This window comes from Arachis hypogaea, chromosome 6 (assembly GCF_003086295.3).
Source record: "Arachis hypogaea cultivar Tifrunner chromosome 6, arahy.Tifrunner.gnm2.J5K5, whole genome shotgun sequence".
Lineage (NCBI taxonomy): Eukaryota > Viridiplantae > Streptophyta > Magnoliopsida > Fabales > Fabaceae > Arachis > Arachis hypogaea.
Window position 1 is genome coordinate 110315296 of NC_092041.1, and position 21021 is coordinate 110336316.

The 21021-nt window shown below is 33.5% G+C and overlaps 1 protein-coding gene across 1 annotated transcript; it reads right to left on the bottom strand.

The window, feature by feature from the left end:
* Positions 1–19: 19 nt before the first annotated feature.
* Positions 20–4874, bottom strand: LOC112755658 (E3 ubiquitin-protein ligase At1g12760). The gene is made up of 5 exons (XM_025803891.3): positions 4487–4874; positions 3188–4050; positions 1537–1662; positions 1165–1450; positions 20–522 (listed from the first exon to the last, which is right to left on the bottom strand). Exons 2-5 carry the CDS (start codon positions 3898–3900, stop codon positions 337–339), a joined length of 1311 nt encoding a protein of 436 aa, XP_025659676.1. The 5' UTR covers positions 3901–4050; positions 4487–4874; the 3' UTR covers positions 20–336.
* Positions 4875–21021: the final 16147 nt, after the last annotated feature.

The window sequence follows — 21021 nt, forward strand, 5'->3', positions numbered from 1 at the left end:
AAAAAAAGAGAGAAACTGATGATGCTGAAAGCATACAAGAAGCTTTACAAAAATAAAAGTGTGAATATGTATACATATATAAGAGACTCGAATGCTCGAATTCTTTCAGTGCCCTTGAAAACTTGTATTATGAGAGGAAAACACAATTTATTGGGGAGGGACCTACCATTACCTTTGCAGGGTCCACCAATTTTATAGATATGCATTTTTTGTCTCCCTTTTCCAAACTCATTAGGGAAGAGATTATCCAGTTCACAAGGAAAATGAGAGACCCAAAATTGAATACAAGTAGATTAATCTCCGACATTTGAATCGGTTTTAAACCCTGAGCTCGCTCTATTGGCTGGCACCTTCTGCGGCACCCGATCCGGTTAAGTTCTCACCAACCTCACTCTTGCAAAGAGGGCACAATGCATTTATCTTTAACCACTTGTCTACACACTCTTTGTGAAAAAGATGAGAACAAGGCAATTCTCGCAGCTCATCATTATTTTCATACTTTGCCAGGCAGATGCAGCAAACCTGCAGACATCAACAGAGCCGGTAAGGTGCAGCAGATCCAAAAGGGATAAGGCAGGATAACATGAAGAAGAATTCAACAACAGCATCAAACCAAACCAAGTGTAGATTACCTGATTTCATGAACGCTCAAACATTTATACCATAAAAAATAAATAAATAAGACAAGATTTATAAATGGGAAGAGGTGTAGAAGCTAAGGTATGATAATTGTGAATTGTGACATATATATATATATATATATATATATATATATATATATATATATATATATATATATATATAATTTTCAAGCTCATTATTTTTTAACAATATCAAGCTTATTATTTATATTTATAAAACTAAAAAATTACACCATGCCAAATTATAGTATATGTAAATTACTATCATGGACATTGCATCGAAGTTAAGGAATAAAGGTTGCAAGTATCTTTTTGTCCAATAAAAGAGTGAACCTTGATAAACTTTACCCCAAGGAAAATGTTAGCCTTCCCTCCATATATATATACACACACAGATCTGTTAAAGAATAAAATCTTCGCGCATAGAGGGACATGGTGTAACTAGACAAAAAGAGCTAGCATGCCAGAATTTTCATGAAGTACTCCCAAATAATTAAAGATTAGATAGTAGTACAGTACTTACTGCATCATCTCCAGATATCACTCGCTCCTTTTCAGTTCCTGCAGCCACAACTCCCCCATCAACAGCAGCTGAGTTACTGTCGCCACTTCTTTTATTTTTCTTCATCTTGAACTTGTAAGTTGGCAGGGCATTTATGGATTCAGAAGTTGCCCCTCTGTTTTGTGACATATCCTCTCTAACGCCAAGGATGGAGATAATACAAGGGAGACAACAGCAGATTGTTGAACAGAGAATGAAGGGCATAGCATAACCAATACAGCTAAAGGCGAGAAACACTATACATAACCTGCAACAAAAGGAAGCAGAAATTAGTTGAGAAATCTCTTAAAAATCAGATGAAATCAAGAGCTAATGGAAGGTTATACGCCTAACCTATACAAGTTAGGAGCTTCATCAGCAGACGAACGTCCTCCAAAGATCCATACATTTCCAACAACGAACCATATAGCAAAAAAGCAATCTAAAGATATTTTGAAGTATTCCACTAGTGTCTTCATTCTGCAGAACAAGTATTAATACAGGTTTAGGAGTTTCATAAACTACTTACAAGTTACATGGTTTAGTTACAAGCATAGAAAAATAGGGGAGGAGTAAACAATGACAAGCATGATAGAGGAAAACAACTACTTAAATTAAGAAAGATTGTCAAATTGATCCATCAGGTTGCCAACATTCAGAAACTCTTAAATCTTAAATGAAACAAAACGTCAAGATTTATTCAAAACACATAACCGTAAGTAGATCAACCTGTTAAGTTGGAGACTTGTTGGAAAGCTATACTACCTTACCATTACTGGACAAAATATTCCTTTGTTTTAACTGCATTTAGTTACGTCCTACTTTCTCCATGTGATACCCATTGAGGTTATACAATTTGAATAATTAGGTAGAAAGAATTACGAGGTGCAAGACATTTCTAAATTGGTTTTTGGACACAAATGAGGCTATGTGACCCTCACATAGACAATGCACTTTAGGATACTGCATAATGATTGGAATGGACGCAACTGAGTTTATTTGGAAGAGAAACAATTTCAAGAACCAGTGCAAAAGTAGAGTACTGGGTCATGGCAATGGTGAGTAACACGTGAACTTAAACTACTGAAACGTTTCCCCCCTAAATTGAGATTGAGTCACTGAGAAGTTAAGAAAATGCAAGTGCTTTGACATAATAGGAAAACCTTGCACATTGTTAGCAACTTGGGTAATATGGGGTGCCCAATGTCCCATATCGTGTAATATGGGATGCTTGATGTTGCATTTAAGAAAAATGGTTCTTCCTGTTTAATATCTAGCTTTTAAGGTGTGGCTTCCTACTTTTCCTAGATACCTAACAATGGCATAGAGGCTAGGTTGTTGGTAGCACGAAGGACTACCTATAGGCTAGATTAAGGTGAATACTAAATACTAGTAGTCAATAGCAAGTGGCTACCGCTGGTCAAAGTCGAAAGAGTGAAACCTCCATGGACGTCGGCTCTCGGCCAGTGTATTGTTAGGGACTTGGGTAATATGAGGTGCCCCAAGTCCCCCATCAAGTAATATGGATACTTGATTTTTTATTTAAAGAGATTGGTTCTTCCCCCTTAATAGCTAGCTTTTAAGGTGTGGTTTCCACTTTAGGTACTTAAAACACATTGCCTAAAGTCTGGTGTTTAATATGTGGAATAATAATAAATAACAAAATTCTCACTTCAATATTTCATCAGAGAAGACTTTGCCTGAATATCTGGTTACTACATGTGTCAACTGCAATCATTATATAGCATATGCATTCACTAAGTCTCTAACAGGACATCAGATTAGCTACATTTGAAAAGGGGTTAAAGGAGATGTATGGAGATGTGGGTAAAGATATTATTACAAATTCCCTTCCCTCCTTTGTTTAAACATCCATTTTTACTATCATGACTAGAATATTGCAGGACCATTTATTTTGCTGATTCATTTCTGAGTTAGTGATTTTTCTATGATGATATGAAATAACGTTCTCATAAACGATGAGCAACGATAACTAACTCACTACCTTCTGTTTGTCAATGGTGAAGCTTGATTGCCTCTGGACATTGAAGCAGCACCTTGACCATCTGCTCCTCCATTACTTCTGGAACTGGAATGAAATGTCCCTGAAGGATCATTAACCCGAGGAGATGTTTGACGAGTTTGGGGTGAATCTTGATCTCGACTTTGGTTATGATGATAATACCGCCAATAAAGCAGAGGTAGGGTAGCAAGACAACCACTTGCATAACCCACAATCCACGCAAACAATGGGGAACGTGGATGCTCGTGCCTTGACAAAGACAATACAACAATTGATGCAACAATTTGACTTACTAAGAGTGCTAGTTCTACAGATATCCACAACCCCGAATGCACTGGACTCCTACTCCGGCGTGAATCTCCACGTCTGATGAAGGAAGAATTCCTGGAGTTTGATCCATTGGATCCATTGTTGGATAAAACCGAAGGCTGCGAAACAGGTACTCTCACACTGCCCGCTCTCTCTACATGCTGTGATGTATCCACACCATTAGAATGTCTATCATGAGCTGAGCCTGAAGTGGAAGCATCACCGTTTCCAGCTATGTTAATGTCTATGATATGCTGATTGTCATTCAACCTCTCCGGCTGCACGATCATATGCTGATTGCTGTTCAAGCTACCCAGCCGCTCCATCAACAACGGAGATGTGTCAGGTGGACCTTCAATATGCACTTCTGGTGCGAGAACGTGCATCTAACTCCAGCACCAACACAAGAAGCCGCCAATGAAGCATCAAACTTCAAAAACCAGGAAACAAAGTACAGAACCTTTCAAATACAATCTCTGAGCTGTGTGGAAACAAATGGTGAACCGTTCTGATTAGCACAACTCTGAGACTTCCATCTGTTAAGCAAATATTAAATTGTCAATTTCCAAAGCCATAGTTGCCTTCTGTTATCACAACACATAACATATACACTAACAATATTAACATCTGTCCACATAAAAAAGATATTTAAATTAAAACAGTATAAGATAACAATATAAAGCATCTAATGGTTGCTTACAAAAGGAGAAAGGCACATTCCCGAATTAATGTTTCCCAGCTATATATAAATATCATAAAGTTCATAAATATCTTATAACAAAGATGATACTAAACCCTCTCTGCATCTCAAAAACCTAAAAAAATAAATTAAATCAAATTAACAAAATTGGACACAGGAATTTCTTTCAACAAAATACCACCGCTAATTTTCATCATCGTCGACGTGTCTTTCATCTTGTTGAAGAATTAAGCAAAATTCAGTAACAAAAATTAAAAATTAAAAGGCGATACCTGAGGAAGAAGTGAAGGAAGCGGTGAATCCGGTGCTTGAATTTTTTTACTTATGAATCGGTGAAACTCGAGAGAGAAGAGTGAGATGGAAGAGAGGGATAGAAGCGGCGTTGACTAGGAGCGAATTAGAGTGCAAAACGACTGCGTATAATGAGATGGGAAAAGCGCGTCGGAGAGTAGAGGACCAAGAAATGGAGATTGGAAACGACAGAGAGAAAAGGGCTAAACGGCGCCGTATAAAGTAAGAGGTGGTGACGGAAGAAAAGAGGGGAAGGTGTCGTAATCAAAAGGGTGCCAAGCGCACCTCCACTGCTTCCCTTCCAGGTCATGCCTCACCGTATCTTCTCCCTACATTATTAGCGCATGTTATTGTTGTGTTAAGTTGATTGATGAAAATTGTTAAATATAATTTAATTAAATATATTAAATTATTTAATAATTTTTAATTATAAATTTTATATAAAAATAATTATTTGTGAATCTTTATATGTTTATTATTATTCTCTTTTTAGTTAAAAAAGATAAATAATGTATTGAAAAAATAGAGAATCTAATATTTTTTTGTATAATATAGTAAATTTTTTAAGAAAAATATAAGTATAAAAAATTAATTTGTAATTAGTTAATATAAATTTATTTTTTATTTATGATAAATTGTTTTAACTCTATTTTTTTTTGGAGAGTTTAAGATTTAAAATTTAGAATTTAAAATTTATTAGACTTTAAAATTTATAATAAAATAATCATTTTAAAAAATTAGTTAGATACTTGATACTTGATAGTAGTCAGAAAAAATTGACTTTTTAATTAGAGGATTTTTTATATTATATTCTAAATTAAATATTTAAGTTCTAATATATGATATATTAGATATATAAAAATATATTTTTTATCTTTAAATTTTTTAAAAAAATTTCAAAAGTATTTATAATATTTAATTTGATTAAATTTTATTTTTAACATTTTTAAATAAATTTTAATTTTAACTTTGTTAATTGTAAGTAGTCAGATATGTTTTTGTTTTTGTCCTTAATCTCATCTCATCGTCATCATCATTTATAGTAGCAACGTCTCTTAATACACTCTTCTACCACTACAAGAAAAATGATGAATACCGTCGAATTTAACGTCAGATATTAGCGATGGATTTATGATAAACTCCAATTTTAGAGTTTATTTTGTGTTTAATTTGGTGGGTTTCATCAATTCTTTTCACACTTATTCATATAAATTGCATGCTTTTATGATTTCTTCCTAATTATGTTTTATAGTTAAAAACATGCTTCCAAGACCTTAAAAATACTAATTTTTAATCCTCTCCTATTACCATTCGATGTCGTGATATGTTTGTTAAGTGATTTCAGGATTTATAGGAAAAGAATGACTTAGACGATGGACAGAAAGCATGCAAAAATGGAAGGAACATGAAAAATAGAAGTTTTGAGAAGCTGGTTCTCGCGCGTACACGTCGCTTCCGTGTACGCGTGACATTTTCAAAGTTCAACCGATGCATACGCGTACACATGACATGCAGCGTGTGATCTCATCAGAATTACACGTGTCAGCGATTTTTGGACCTTCTTGGACCCAAATCAACTCAATTCTGAATGGAGAAAGGCCAAGAATTGAAGGAAAAAGGAGGCAATAAAGCATACACACAATTAGACTTAATTTAGCTAGTTTTTGTTCTTTGTTTTTTAGAGAGAGAAACTCTCACTTCCCTCTAGATTTAGTGCCTTTTGATAATCTTTTGTTTGAATTTCTGGAGCTTGTTAATTCTAATTTTATTGTCTTAATTTTAGTTTCTCTAGTTCTAATTTTACTTAATTCCTTTGTTAGTATTGTGTTTTTCTCCTTGGTTTTCTCTTATTTCTCATTTTGTGAATCTTGTTAATTTTGAATTCTCATTGATACATTGAGATTTTTATGTGTTATAATTTTAGTTGAGTTGATATTGTTGATAATTGTTAGTTGGTAGTTTTAATTTCTATTTAATTTTGTAATTTAGTAATGTCTTGGACTATTATACATCAAGTGTTTAATGAATTATTTTTACTAGTTATGGAGTAGTTTCCTATAGTCTTGGCCTAGGCTAAAGGAATTGAGTGATCTTGAGTCATTAGGTTTAATTGGATTGATGATTTGGGAACTCTTATTGGTCAAGTTGATACCCATTAACACTAGTCTAATACTAAGTTAATTGGTAGCTAGGTTGAGATTTATGGGTTGATATTGATCAAGTTTATTTGACATACTTCAAGCATAGAAGTAGGCTTGATGGATTGGTCCCTCACAATTGTCAATATATGGTTATTAGACAAGAATAGTGATCTCAATTCTTATGCCTTAGCCAAGAGTTCTTTTACAATCCACATTTGAAAATCCAATTTCTAATTACTCAGTTCTTGCTTTAGTTAGTTTTAGTTGTTTAATTAGTTCTAGAATAGAATTAGATTCATATATTGTCTTGTTAGATTGCCATTTACTTAGATATTGTTTTAATTGTCTTGATTTAATTTCTTACCATTTAAGTTTCTTGCATGTTAAGCTTTGCTAGTTTAAATTCATGCTTATGTCTTTCAACCCTGAATTTCTAACCAACTTTGATACACACTATAGTCTATTTAATTTATTGCAATTTAAGTTTCTTGCATGTTAAGTTTTGCTAGTTTAAATTCATGCTTATGTCTTTCAACCTTGGATTTCTAACCAACTTTGATACACACTATAGTCTATTCTCTTGAGGACGATCCGGGAGTAATACTTTCGGTTAAATTTTATTGAGTTGAACTTATGACAATCAAATTAAACTTTGATTGAGAGCTAGTTGTCGGTTTGGAACTATACTTCGACGTGATTCTCATTGGCAAATTTTAGACCGACGATTGCCCTCCATCAATTTACCGACGGCTTTGCCAATAAATTTGTCGGGTAAAAAATTACCGTTATATTTAGTTTTTCAATGGTAAATTAGTTGGTAATAATTGGAGAAAAAAATTGGCGCGATTATTACCGACGGATAAATCCGCTAATAATTTGAATTAGTGCAACACTGTGTTTTACTCACTCACAAAGTGTTACCATCGGATTTATCTGCTGGTAAATCTAACTGTAATCTTGTCCTAAATTCGAATCGCGAACCCTCTCCTCCCTCATTTTTGACCTACTCTCTCTCTCTCTCTCTCTCTCTCTCTCTCTCTCCCTCTCTCTCCCAAACCACCTCTGGCAGCCTCTCCACCAACATCAGCCACCACCAACAGCGTTAAAAGACTACGTGGACTCTTTTGCATTGCGTTGGTTACTCTATCGCTTGTGTTTTTGTCGCTCTCGTCACTGTTGTCGTTGTTACTCCTTATATCGTAAGAGCTGCCTTCTTCCTATTTCCAAGTATGTTGTCTTCTTTTTTTTTCAATTTATTTAAAAAAAATTCTACTGCAGCTGTGCCGATTGGTCATTGGCGCTGCCACTTCGCTATTCGTATTGCCACCACGCTAAAAAATCTTTTGCGCTGTCACTCTATGTAACTCACTAATTAATTTTGAGTAATTAAATTTAAACTCTAATTTATTTAATTTTAATTTATTACGTATTAAAAAATTTATAATTAAAATGTTTATATTAAAAATTTAACTATTTTTCAGATTTAGTTCATCTATATCTTTTAAATTGTTTAGCTAGTAAGCACTCATGAATACTCCAAGAATTAGATCATGGTGCAATCATGGTACAGAAATATCCATCATTAGCAAAGGTAACATTTTACTTAATTTATGGTAGTGAAAAATTTCAAGTATTAAAATTCTGATTATTAGGTTGCAACTCTAACTGATCACAGTATGAGAGTGCTTTACCTTATAATGTCTCCTTAGTCCTGATGGTCAGATACCCTACATAATGTAATACTAATCCTTGAACTTTTTAGGTCCCGGTTAAAGATACAGATCTTTGGTTGATTATGCCTATTTTACTTTAGTTCTTTTCTCTTTTTACCTTTTTTTTTGCTTTTTTTGTTCATTTTTGTAGTTGTTTATGCCTATAAAACTAATGTTCATATCTTATTTTCAAAAAAAATCAAAGCCACATGCAATGATACCAAACATTAATATAGTGAACATTGTCTCTAAATTCTATATTCCATTTTCAGTTCTTTTAAAATCTTAATGGGTTATTTTTTATTGAATATTTTCTATAAATTTTCAGTCATAATACCTTGGTCATTTATTATTGTTAATGTGTTACTACAGGAATTATCTTAATTTCTCAAGGGTGTTATTGAAAAATGGTTATGAAACTTAATTTTATCTTAATGTCGTGGTCATTTGTTTGCAGAATATGGGGTTACTATTTTATATAGTGCAGTTGGTTATTATATTTTTTTATTTTAATTTTATCTTTTTTATTTGTTTACTTGATTGGTATGAATTATTCTTTTGTTTTCTTCTGTTTTAGGAAAAAGATGATGCGTATAAATTTATAAAAAAATAAAATAAAATTTAAGTTTATCGGTGGATTAAATATGTTTGTAGTTTTTAATTTAATTATTAATAAATATTATATTACCGTCAGAACAAATTTGACGGTAAAAATTATCAGCAAAAAAAATTTACTAGTAAATAATTACCAATAAAATTTATACTATTAGATTTATTCTGACGGTAATTAAGTTAGTGGCAAAATTTTTAAGTAAATTCGCCAATAAATTTGATGATATCCAGTGAATTTTTTGTAGTGCATTCTCATCTTTAACATAATCTAACTTGACCAGAGTTAATGCAAGTTATAATTATAAATTTTGGTGTCTAATTTGAGTTTATTGGAATTTCAATGTTCAAATTGAGTTTAATATCAAATTTCAAGAATCAATTTAAATATTAACTCCACTAAGAGCAACTTCAATGGTATAAAAATAGAATTCTTGCAATCCAATAAAATGTTGACACATGACAAATTAATTAAAAAAATAAATTAACAAATATAACATATAATTAATTAATTAATAATTATACTAATTATTTAAATAATTATATTAAATTATAATTAATATTATTTGTAACACCCTAATTAGTCTAAGTTTTACCTCGCGTCGTAAAGTAAAGATTAACCAGAGATTACGACAGTTCTAAACTCATATATATATATATATATATATATATATAAGAAGAATAGTATAGTCTAGAAGTCCGATGAAAGATATAGCTCAAAAATAGGATTTCAAAAGCGCAAACGTACTATCGAAGCTACTAACTTAACGCACAAGATATAAAGGTAATATAACAAAAAGTAAGTGTATAATATGATAAGAAACTAGCCACGGCTCGCAGAGTTTAAGCCGGCTAGCCATATACAGACCGTACAGAAACCTGACAGTTTGAAAACAGCTTATATAAGTTTTGTTCTCTCATATACAAGCCTCTAGGCAAAGACATAATACAAAAGTGAGAGATGTATAAACAAAATAAACAAAAGACTCCAAAAGAATCCAAGATCCTCTGCTTCTGTCACCATCCAACAACTCACTGAGGTGGGTTGCGACCTGCATCTGAAAAATACAACAGAAATATGGTATGAGAACCGGAGTTTCTCAGTATGGTAACAGTGCCTAGTGATGTAGGATATAAGACATCGGGACGCCAAAGGCAATCCTAAGCTCCATATCCATCACGAGATTCAACCTTAAAGCATTCTAAAACAGATAAGCATAATATACCCACATTAACTTTAATAAACTATGTCATCTATCTTAGGGAATTTCTACTCTAACCAAACACCGCTGTCCCACAGCCTTCACCAACCTATCCTCCATGCGATTCCATCGCCACTGCCTTCCGAACCTCCTCAATCCCAGCAGAAAACACAGGTAATATACAATGCAAGTAAAGCACAAGTAGAAGCATATAAGGAAAATAATTCAGATAGCAAGTAAGCATGTTATTCAACTAGGCAAGCCATTTCAAGTAAACAAAGCATACAATCAGATAGAAGATGCATATGATGAATGCCTGCCCTACTGGCTGTGATATCACATTGTCGGTTTAACTGCCAACCCGACACATCTCCATGGAGACGTCGCCTTTCGGATTTCTCATATGGGAACCCCGAGATATAGTGCCCGAATCATTGTCCAGGTATCGGCGCCTGCACGCCCTATAGATCCGAAGGGATGCGAGCGGAATACTCTTGCCTCAGACCTCACATCTCAACAGGCGGGATTAACCACCGTTCTTACGCCTCCGCCGCTACCTCGACAGGCGGGATTAACCATCGTCCCTGCCGGGCGCATAGCGTCTCATAATCTCAGTAAAAACATTATTTCAGTGGTTTTCAAAAAGCATTTTCAGTATACAAAATCCATCATCTCAATCGGAGTCCTCGACTCATCTCAACCACTGTAATTTCACATCTCAGTTCCGAACTCAATAATTCCTCAATCCTCATCTCATACATCAACCATTCATCACATAACGTCAAACCATCCTTAGTACGCTAGAAACCTAGGCCTCCATTTGCTAATACTCAAAACCAAGCCCAAAAGTCTTAAAATGGTGTTATAGAAGCTTATAACCTTGTTGGGAAGGTAAAATAGTTGAAAAACAAGTAAATTTGAGAAACAGAACGTGTGCGGCTGGTGCGGTATTTATAACCCACACTTACTAACCGGCAAGTGCACCGGGTTGTGCCAAGTAATACCTTACGTGAGTAAGGGTCGATTCCACGAGGATTGATGGATTAAGCAACAGTTATTGAGTGATAAGCTTAGTTAGGCAAGCGGAAATTGGTTTTGAGATGTTTAAAAGGTTTAAGTTTGAATTCAAAATATCAAAAGTATAGACAATTAAATAAATTGGGAATAAAATATGGATAAACAGTTAAGACTTTAGAGTTATCTATTTTTCCGGATTAACTTTTCTTACTAACTATTTTAATTATGTAGGATTTAATTTATGGCAAACTATATGTGACTAGACCCTAATTCCTTAGACCTTCCTAGTCTCCTCTAAAATTCATTAACTGCCAATTCCTTGGTCAATTAATTCCAATTAAAGGGTACATGATCAAATTCCAGTTTGCATGCCACAAAAACTCTAATTACCCAAAGAATAAAAGGATTATATGTCACGTATCCCATTAAATTCAGATAATTAGAATTCAGGAGAATATGTTTTCAAACTGTTGTTCAAGTATAGAGCTTTTCCAAGTTTTACAAGAACTCAAATAGAAAGAGGGTCATACTTCCGTTCCACCCAAATTCATAAGATAAAGAACGAAAGCATTTCTTAAATATAAATCCAAAACATAAATTAAAATATAAAAAGTAATAAAATCAATCCATACAAATAGACAGAGCTCCTAACCTTAACAGTGGAGGTTTAGTTGCTCATGAAATGTAGAATGTAAATTTTTATAGAATTCCCTAATGGAATCCCTCTAATGTAATGTAATGTCATCCATAGAAGAGAAGTCTTCCCTTTTTATAACTAATCCTAATTAATTTAAAATCTAATTATCTAAAAATAAAAATAATATCTTTTCCTAAAAGATAAGATTTGAATTTAAATTCGAATTAATTAACAGATTTTTAGTTGATGGGTGGGGACCACTTGCTTTGTCCATTCTGCAGCTTCTAATCTGTGTTTTCTGGGCTGGAAAGTGGGTCAAAACAGCCCAGAAATCACCCCCAGCGTTTTCTGTATTATTGCAGATCGCGTATGTGACGCGTCCGCGTCGTCCACGTGCTCGCATCATTTGTGCAGATTCCAGTCTACGTGTTTGCGTCAGGCACGCGATCGTGTCATTGCGATTTTTCCATTCCACGCGGTCGCGTGAGCCATGCGTCTGCGTCGGTCTTCGCTGGTCATCTCTTTGGTTTCTTCTTTTTCTCTGCAGAAACTTCATCAAATCCCCGGCATGCTACCTAAAATGAATAAAATTGCACAAAACTCAAAATAGCATCCATAGTGGCTAAAATATAATTAATTCTAAATTAAACTCAACAATTTAGATGCAAATTCACTAGGAAAAGATAGACAAGATGCTCACGCATCAGCGGCTACATAAGGGTCTGTGCGTGCGCACGCCCAGAAATTTTAAAATGTGTGCGTACGCACAGGGGTGTGTGTATGCACAGGTGGCAAAACTTTTAGAATCTGTTCACTCGCACAACCTGTGCCAGCACCCCAACAGATTGGCCTTCCCAACATGTGCGTCCGCACAGGTTGAAATCTTTCCTTAGATATGTGCGCGCACAAGCTGTGCTAGTGTTGCAAACAGAATGCACTTCCTTGCTTGTGCGTGCGTACAGGTGTGTTCGTCCGCACAGGTCAAAATTTTCGCAGGGTGTGCACCCGCACATATCAGAAATAATGAAATTCTGCAACCTTGCAGAATTTCAGATTTTTAACACCAATTTTAAATGATCATAACTTCCTCTACAAAATTCAAAATTTGGCAAACTTTATATCAAATTAAAGGGTTTTCGAACATCTTTAATTCTAAATAAATTTAAATCAATTCCAAAAATCGAGGCAAAAGTTATGATCAAATAAAGTATACTAAAAATCCAATTTTACCAAACTTCACCATTTACACAATTTCTTACCATACACATTCCAAATCATACCAAACCATTTAAAAACCTCATATTTCATCAAACTTAACCTGTTATGCCATAATACACCAACATCACCACATTTCCCTTTACATTTCATCATCCTCAACATCAACACCAATATATCACACTTTTACAACCATAATGCCAAATTATCAAGTTCAACATCACTTATATCATCATTATTCCTTTTCAAGTTACACAATCAATCATCATTATCATATTACCATCATCCATCATAATCAAACTCAATAATCATTAATTCCTCATAAATCACCACATACCATCATTTAGCAACTCAACAACCATTTAAATTCAACCCTATCATATGGGTCACTAGCCTAAGTGTCCATGAATATTATATACTATATAGAGGAAACCAAAACTATACCTTGGTCGATTCTCTATATGCACCAAATCTCCAAATTATCACAAACAAGCTTTCAACCACAATCCAAGCTTTCAATCCCACTCCAATAAGCACAATTAAGTTATAATAGCTCCAAAATCCACAAAAGTCAAACTATATACATATAAATCACCTCAAATCAACCTAGGATTTCAATTAAACATAAATTCACAAGGATTTAATAGCCCTTACCTCTTCCAACAGATTTGGATGTCAAAACCCAAGCTAAGCAAGGATTAGAGCAAACCTAAACATCCAAAATCACAAAAGCTCACTTAATCACAAACCCTAAGAATCGAAATTTTGGAGAGAAGAATAAAGAAGATTTCATGGTTACCTCTCCAGTTTCTTGTATGGACTTTGTAGAGCTCGTTTCAAGGAATGCGTAGCCGCAAACAGTGCGGCTTTGTAGTGCTCATAGGGTTTCTCTCTTCTTCTATTTCTCAGCTGTGTGAGTGTATTTGTTTATGTGTTATGCTGAAATGGGTTCACTTATGAACCCTTTTATATGTTGGGCTTGAGCCCAACTTAGGCCTGGTCCAATCCGTTAGCATTTTTAGCCCATTTGGTCCAATTTCGGGCCAAACCTTTAAAATTAATGCCCGGTTTTCTATTTCTAATATTTTTCTAAGGTTTTTGACGATTTTTACTTTTCTCATGCAGTACCGGGAAGACTTGAACTAATTCAACTGGTTCAACTGCCGGTTTGTGATTTTTTACGGTTTTTCGCAGAAAGCACATTTCCTTACTCGGAATGACCCACTGAGTCCAAAAATGATACTTAAAATCTCAAATTCTCACTCTAACTTTTTGGAATCTAATTTGGACAATTAGTCACTTAATTAACCGGTTGATTAGTTGCGGTTCTTACATTATTTAATAATTATATTAAATAATTATATCTTTATTTAATTAGTAATTTATATTAATTATTTAAATCATAATTAATATAAAAAAATGACATTAAATCATTATTAAATATTATGTATATTGTTATATTAATTATAATTAATTAAATTTGTTTACGTAAAAAAATTAATTTTTATACATTACAAAATAATTTTTGGTTAGGTTTTTTATTTTTATTTATAATATTTAAAATACTAACCACATTACAAAATTAGCCGTTGTGAAATTAGCCATTACAATTTTTATATATGGCAATTTTACAATGTTTGTCATCAAATAGCTATAGGCTTAACTATGTTTATTTGTATTAAATAATTTTACAAATTAGTTTAATCTCGAATTATATATTGTGTATTATTTTATATATGAATTTTTTTAATATTAATATTTTTAATTGTAAATTATTTTTGAATTTATAAATTTAAATAATATTATTATAAAAAAATTAGTAATTATATTAATTTTAATTAATTAATTAATTAATTGAGACCACAACAAAGACTAAAGTTAGTTCTTTTTAACGGGAAAAAGAGACCTATTTTGAATTTATATTTACTGTTTAAGACGCAAAAATTAATGTGAAATTACTTTTTATGATAGGTAGGTCATAAACAAGAATTGGGATAAATTCCTTACTGAAATAAATAATTTTTTGTTGAGCCTGAATTTCAAACAATTCTTCTAATTAAGTTTCATGTATTTTTATTTTTAAGAGTTTCAGGTTTTTTTTCTCTTATATTGATGGTTAGTTGTATAATGTTGGTTTCCAGAATTTTCTCCTCTCCAAAAATATTGGGACTAGAACTTTGGTGATTTCCATTAACACATTTATTTTTCGAATGATTTTATCTTTAATATTCTTAAAGATTTCCAAATATACTCTCTAGCCCTCTTCTATCTAGATTTGCCCCTTGTCGCCTCTTAGTCTCTGTTTATCTCTCTCGCATTGCCTTCCAAAATCACCATCCTCATCATCTTCATTTTTATCTCACCTCCCTCACTTCATCCCTCTTTCTTTCATCATACTTACAGATATATTATTTGTTGACTCTCTAAAACAGTTTCTAAAAACATTTTTAGTCAAAAAGTTTAATCCTCAATAAATTTTAATAATCAGATTAATTTTTAAATTTTTGTTTTATTAGACAATTCAATCTTTAAGTCAAATTTTGATAAAAAAAATTAAACAAATCAATCTATATCATTATTTAATATATATAATAATATATAAGAATTTTTAAAATTTTTAGTTTTGTTTTTTATATAGATGAATAATATAATGTGTGGATTGATTTATCTAACGAAATAAAAGTTTGAAAACACTTATTTAAAAAAGAATACAAAAAAAGGAGTTGCTCTTAAATCAGTCTCTGAATCTCTGGATGAAGAATTCAGTGATGATTTATCTAATGATGATTTTGTTTTGTTTGCTACAAAATTCAAGAGAATGATGAAGTAAAAGGAACGAAACAAAGAAGGCAGCTTAAGGAAATCTAAGAAGGACTTAAACAAAATCATCTGTCACAACTGTAGAAAAGTTGGTCACTACAAATTTGACTGCCCAAAACTGAAAAAAGAGGACAAGCCAAAAAGGAAAAAGAAGAAGGGACTCATGGCGTCTTGGAAAAACTTGGAAAACGACTTTGAAGAAGATGATGAATCTGAGCCAAATCCCAAACCTGTCTCATGGCCGATCAAACTGATGAGGTTTGCCTAGCTTCCAAGAGAAAAGACAACATGTGGTATATGGATAACGGATGCTTTAGGCATATGACCGAAAAGTCTACATTCTTCATCAAGCTTGATGAGTATGATGGAGACTTTGTAACTTTCGGTAATAATGGTAAAGAAAAAATAGTGGCCATAGGTAAAATTAGTAAGAACTTCTCTTCTTTCATAAATGATGTCTTACTTGTTGATGGATTGAAATATAACCTACTAAGCATTAGCCAATTGTGTGATCTTGGATATTTGGTTCTTTTTAGAAAATTAGATTGCTTAGTTATTTGTGAGAAATCCGGTGATATTTTGTTTGAAGCAAAAAGATGCAACAATGTGTATGGACTCACTCTAGAGGACTTTAAAGATAAAAAAGTAACATGTTTTACATCTATAGAATCTGAAAAATGGCTTTGCCATAAGAAATTAGGACATGCTAGCATGTACTAAATTTCTAAGTTTGTTAAGAAAATTTTGGTTAGAGGAATTTCAAATATTAAATTTGATAAAGATATTATTTGTGATACTTGTCAATTAGACAAACAAACAAAATCTTCTTTTAAACCCAAAGATGGAATCTCCACTAAAAGGTCATTAGAAATATTGTATATTGATCTTTTTGGAACTACTAGAACTCAAAGTTTGAGAGGACAACACTACGATTTGGTGGTAGTTGATGATTATTCAAGATGTGGATGGGTTCTTTTCTTGGCTCATAAAAACGATGCTTTCTATGCCTTTTCTTTGCTTTGTAAAAAGATTCAAAATGAAAATGATTTAAAAATTGCCCACGTAAGAAGTGATCGTGAAAAGGAATTTGAAAATCAAGATTTTGAAAGATTTTGTGATGAATTTGGAATTGCTCATAACTTCTCATACCCTAGAACACCTCAATACAATGGGGTTGTTGAAAGAATGAATAGAAGCCTTCAAGAAATGAATAGGACAATGCTTTGTGAAAATGATATTCCAAAATTCTTGTGGACTAAAGCTATAAATATAGCTTGTTACATCCTAAATAGAACCATCATTAGAAAAGGCTTGAAGAAAACTCCCTATGAGCTATGGAAAGAAACTCTCCCTAATCTTAAGTACTTTCATGTTTTTGGATGCAAATGTTTTGTGTTTAACAACAAAGAAAACCTTAGAAAATTTGATCCAAAATCATATGAAGGAATGTTTATTGGGTATTCAACCATTAGCAAAGCCTATAGAGTTTACCTTAAAGAATATATAACCATTGAAGAGTCCATACATGTATCTTTTTGTGATGTTAACTCCATACCTAGTGTAATTTTAGATGATGATGTAGGAAGTGAAGCAGAAGCAAGTCCTCAAGTAAATCAAGCAAATCCTAAATCTGTCCCAACTATGAAAAACGACAATCCAAAAATAGCTCATCAGAATAGAGGAGACATTTTCATTTTGTCTTCTGACCAAGCTAGAGAATCCAAAACAGTGAACTCATCCGAAACTTGTCAAGGCAAAGCCTCCTCCCAAAAGTCACGTGAATGAAAATTTTTGAAGGATTACCCTCATGAATTCATCATTAGTGATCCTTCCCAAGGGATAACCACAAGATACTCAAGCAAGAAGCAAGTGGAAGCAAGCAACGTTGCCTTCTTGTCCTAATTGGAACCTCTCAATGTGAAGCAAACTCTTGAAGATCCCTCATGGATAAAAGTCATGGAAGATGAGCTTATTCAATTTGAAAAAAATGAAGTTTGGACACTTGTACCATATACTAACGGTAAAAAGGTAACCGGTATTAAGCGGATTTTCAAAAATAAATTGGGTTACCCAAGGTTACGATCAAGAGGAAGGCATTGACTTTGATGAGTCATTTGCCCCGCTAGCAAGAATGGAAGTAATCCGTTTGCTTCTTGTCTATACTGCCCATAAGAATTTTAAAATGTTCCAAATGGATGTTAAATGTGCCTTTCTAAATGGTTTTATTGATCGAGAAGTATTTGTGGCTCAACCCCCGATTTTGAAAATAAAGATTTTTCTAATCATGTTTTTAAACTTTCAAAGGCTCTTTATGGGCTTAGGCAAGCTCCAAAAGCTTGGAATGAAAGGTTTAGTGTCTTCTTGTTGCAAAACAATTTTCAAAGGGCTACCGTCAATGCACTCTATTTATAAAAGAATTAGGAATCCAATGATGACATGTTGCTTGTTCAAGTTTATGTGGATGACATAGTGTTTGGTTTGGCAAATGAATCCTTATGTGAAGAGTTTGAAAAATTAACGACTAGCGAGTTTGAAATGAGTTTAATGGGAGAATTAACTTTCTTTCTTGGTCTTCAAATCAAACAAACTCCTAGTAATATTTTTATTCACCAAGAAAAATATGCCAAAGAATTAATTAAGAAATTTGGTTTAGAAAATGTCAACCCAATGGGAACTCCCATGTATCCAAACACTACACTTGACAAGGATGAAAATGGCAAAGATGTTGATGAAACAATTATAGAGGAATGATAGGATCTCTCATGTATCTTACTTTCTCTAGGCCGGACATTGTTCAAAGTGCGGGTGTATGTTCTAGATTTCAATCTCACCCAAAAGAGTCACATATTTTGGCTGTTAAGAGAATCATTAGATATATAAAAGGCACATGTGATCTTGGCTTATGGTATCCAAAATCTAATAAGCTTTGTGTAGAAGGTTATTGTGATGCAGATTATGCGGGAGATCGAGTGGATAGAAGAAGTACTTCGAGAATGTGTTGCTTCCTTGGAAGTTTCCTAAACATGTGGTCAAGTAAAAAATAAGCTACTATGGCACTATCCACAGTTGAAGCTGAATATATATCCGCATCTGCATGTTGCTCATAATTAATATGGATTAAAACCCAATTAGAGGATTATAAACTAAAAATTGATAGTATTTCCTTGTTTTGTGATAATATGAGTGCAATAAACATTTCAAAAAATTCTGTATTGCACTCTAAAACCAAGCACATTGAAGTAAGATATCATTTTATTAGAGAGTGTGTGCAAAAGATTATTATTAATATTCAATTTGTAAAATTCGAAGAGCAACTGGTAGATATATTCGCAAAACCATTATGTGAAGATAGATTCTGTATGCTTAGAACTAATTTGGGAATGAGGGATTTCAATTATGTTGAATAAATGGTGTTTTTCCAGTTTCTGTGGGTTTTTGTCTCGTAGGTTGGAGGGAGACAAAACTGAGCAAGTGATAAACTCTTTAAACGGGAAAAAGCCAAATCAAGTCCAAGAATTCTGGTACTCTGGGCCCAAGTATGTTACAGCCACCTTTGACTTTGTGTAAGACAAATTCTGTGATATGGGTTTATTATTTTTAAAATCATAAATTTCTTATTTGATTTTAAAATATTTTATGAGTTCTCACATCATTCCTTTTCAAAGTTTTATCAAGGTCAACTTGTCACCACTTTTCATGGAAAGTCTTTTCAGTTATCATAATTTATTTTTTTAAATTCCTTTTGTTTTGAATAACCATTTTATTAATTGCTTTTGCTTTAAAAAAGAAACTCTCCACTAAGCATTAATAGCGGTTGGCACCTAATCTCTCTCCACCTTCCTTCCTCTTTGCCATTCTTCATCTTCTCTTTCTCTACTCCTTTTCGTTCAATATGAGAAAGAAGTTACCCACAAAAAGGAGTACCAGAACTCATAACCCCTCCAAGAATCCACCTTCATCCAAACAGCCCCAAACACACACTCATATTTATATCCATTCACACTCTTCTTCCTCTCATTCATCCCATTCCTCTGAATCAATGGCTCAAAAAGTGATTCACCAAAAGGGTTCATCTACACGTAAGGAAGCGGCCTCCTCCTAAGGAAAGGGAGCAAAGGGCAAAAGGCCCATGAATGAAGAGGATGAGCCTCCATCTCCTCCTCCATGCCGTTCCTCACCACCACGGCGCTCCACTCCACATCCCTCTGGACGCTCTGCACCTTCTCAACGTCCGACACAAAGACCTAGGCATTCTAGTCTTCATCATACCTGAAATCCCCCCAATCTCGAGTCACTGGACTTCAAAAATAGATATGATAAATCTCACTCCCATTATAATCCCTTTCGATTCATATCCTGTGCAGCCTGAGTATTTCATTTTTGCTTCACCGAGAATCAAGAAAAAAAGTTCCAATGTCTCATGCATGGAAGAGGAACCATGAAAAACATGAAGCCACCTTAGGTCAGAAGCTTATCAATGGTCAGAATTAATTCTTGGGGCCAAAGTCAAGATCAATGGTCAAGATTAAAGAAAATGAATGAAAAAGGTTGAAAGAGGCACATGCAAACAGATTCGGTTTTTCTCTCTCTCTCTCTCTTCTTAGTTCGAACCGCTACTACTCTAAGGTTGAAGAAGAAGTTGTTGGGTTGATTGAACCGGTTTTAACCTTGGAAGCTTCACCCTTCTATATTAAGGGTGAACGGCCAAGATTTGAGATCAAGGAGAGTAAATGAAAAAGCACAGAGTTTTCATATCTACCCAAAAGCTGCCTGAGTTCTTCTCCTTCAATGAAGCTCATTTAGTTTTTTTTTCTTAGTTTTGTCTGTTTGAGTCTCATGGTAAAAGGCAAACATGGTGAAGTTTGTAAGAAAAAGCCAATGAGAAGTAAAATGTAGTGAGCAAAATTAGAGAAAAAAGCCATAGATGTCTCAGAGTTTCTTTGTACATCTTTCTGTTGTGAGTCATGATCCTGTGGAAATTTCCTTACAAGTTGGGTTAGCACTTTGCTGTTGAAAGCTGGGTTTTGAGTCCTAGTCAAATTTAGATTGGGTTTAGAATCTGGACTTGTCCCAAATAGGAATGGATAGTTCCTAGGGAGAAATTGGTGTTTGTAATCTTGTGAAAAGATAGTGAAATTTCATTATTATTGTGATGGAGACTGG

What these genes read in the sequence shown, in the direction of transcription:
- LOC112755658 (XM_025803891.3), bottom strand. Translation starts at nt 3,900, where the DNA reads ATGCACGTTCTCGCACCAGAAGTGCATATTGAAGGTCCACCTGACACA. An exon ending in TCACCATTGACAAACAGAAG is followed by an intron (nt 1,663 to 3,187) that starts GTAGTGAGTTAG and finishes CTTGTTCTGCAG; the next exon opens with AATGAAGACACTAGTGGAAT. An exon ending in GAAGCTCCTAACTTGTATAG is followed by an intron (nt 1,451 to 1,536) that starts GTTAGGCGTATA and finishes CTTTTGTTGCAG; the next exon opens with GTTATGTATAGTGTTTCTCG.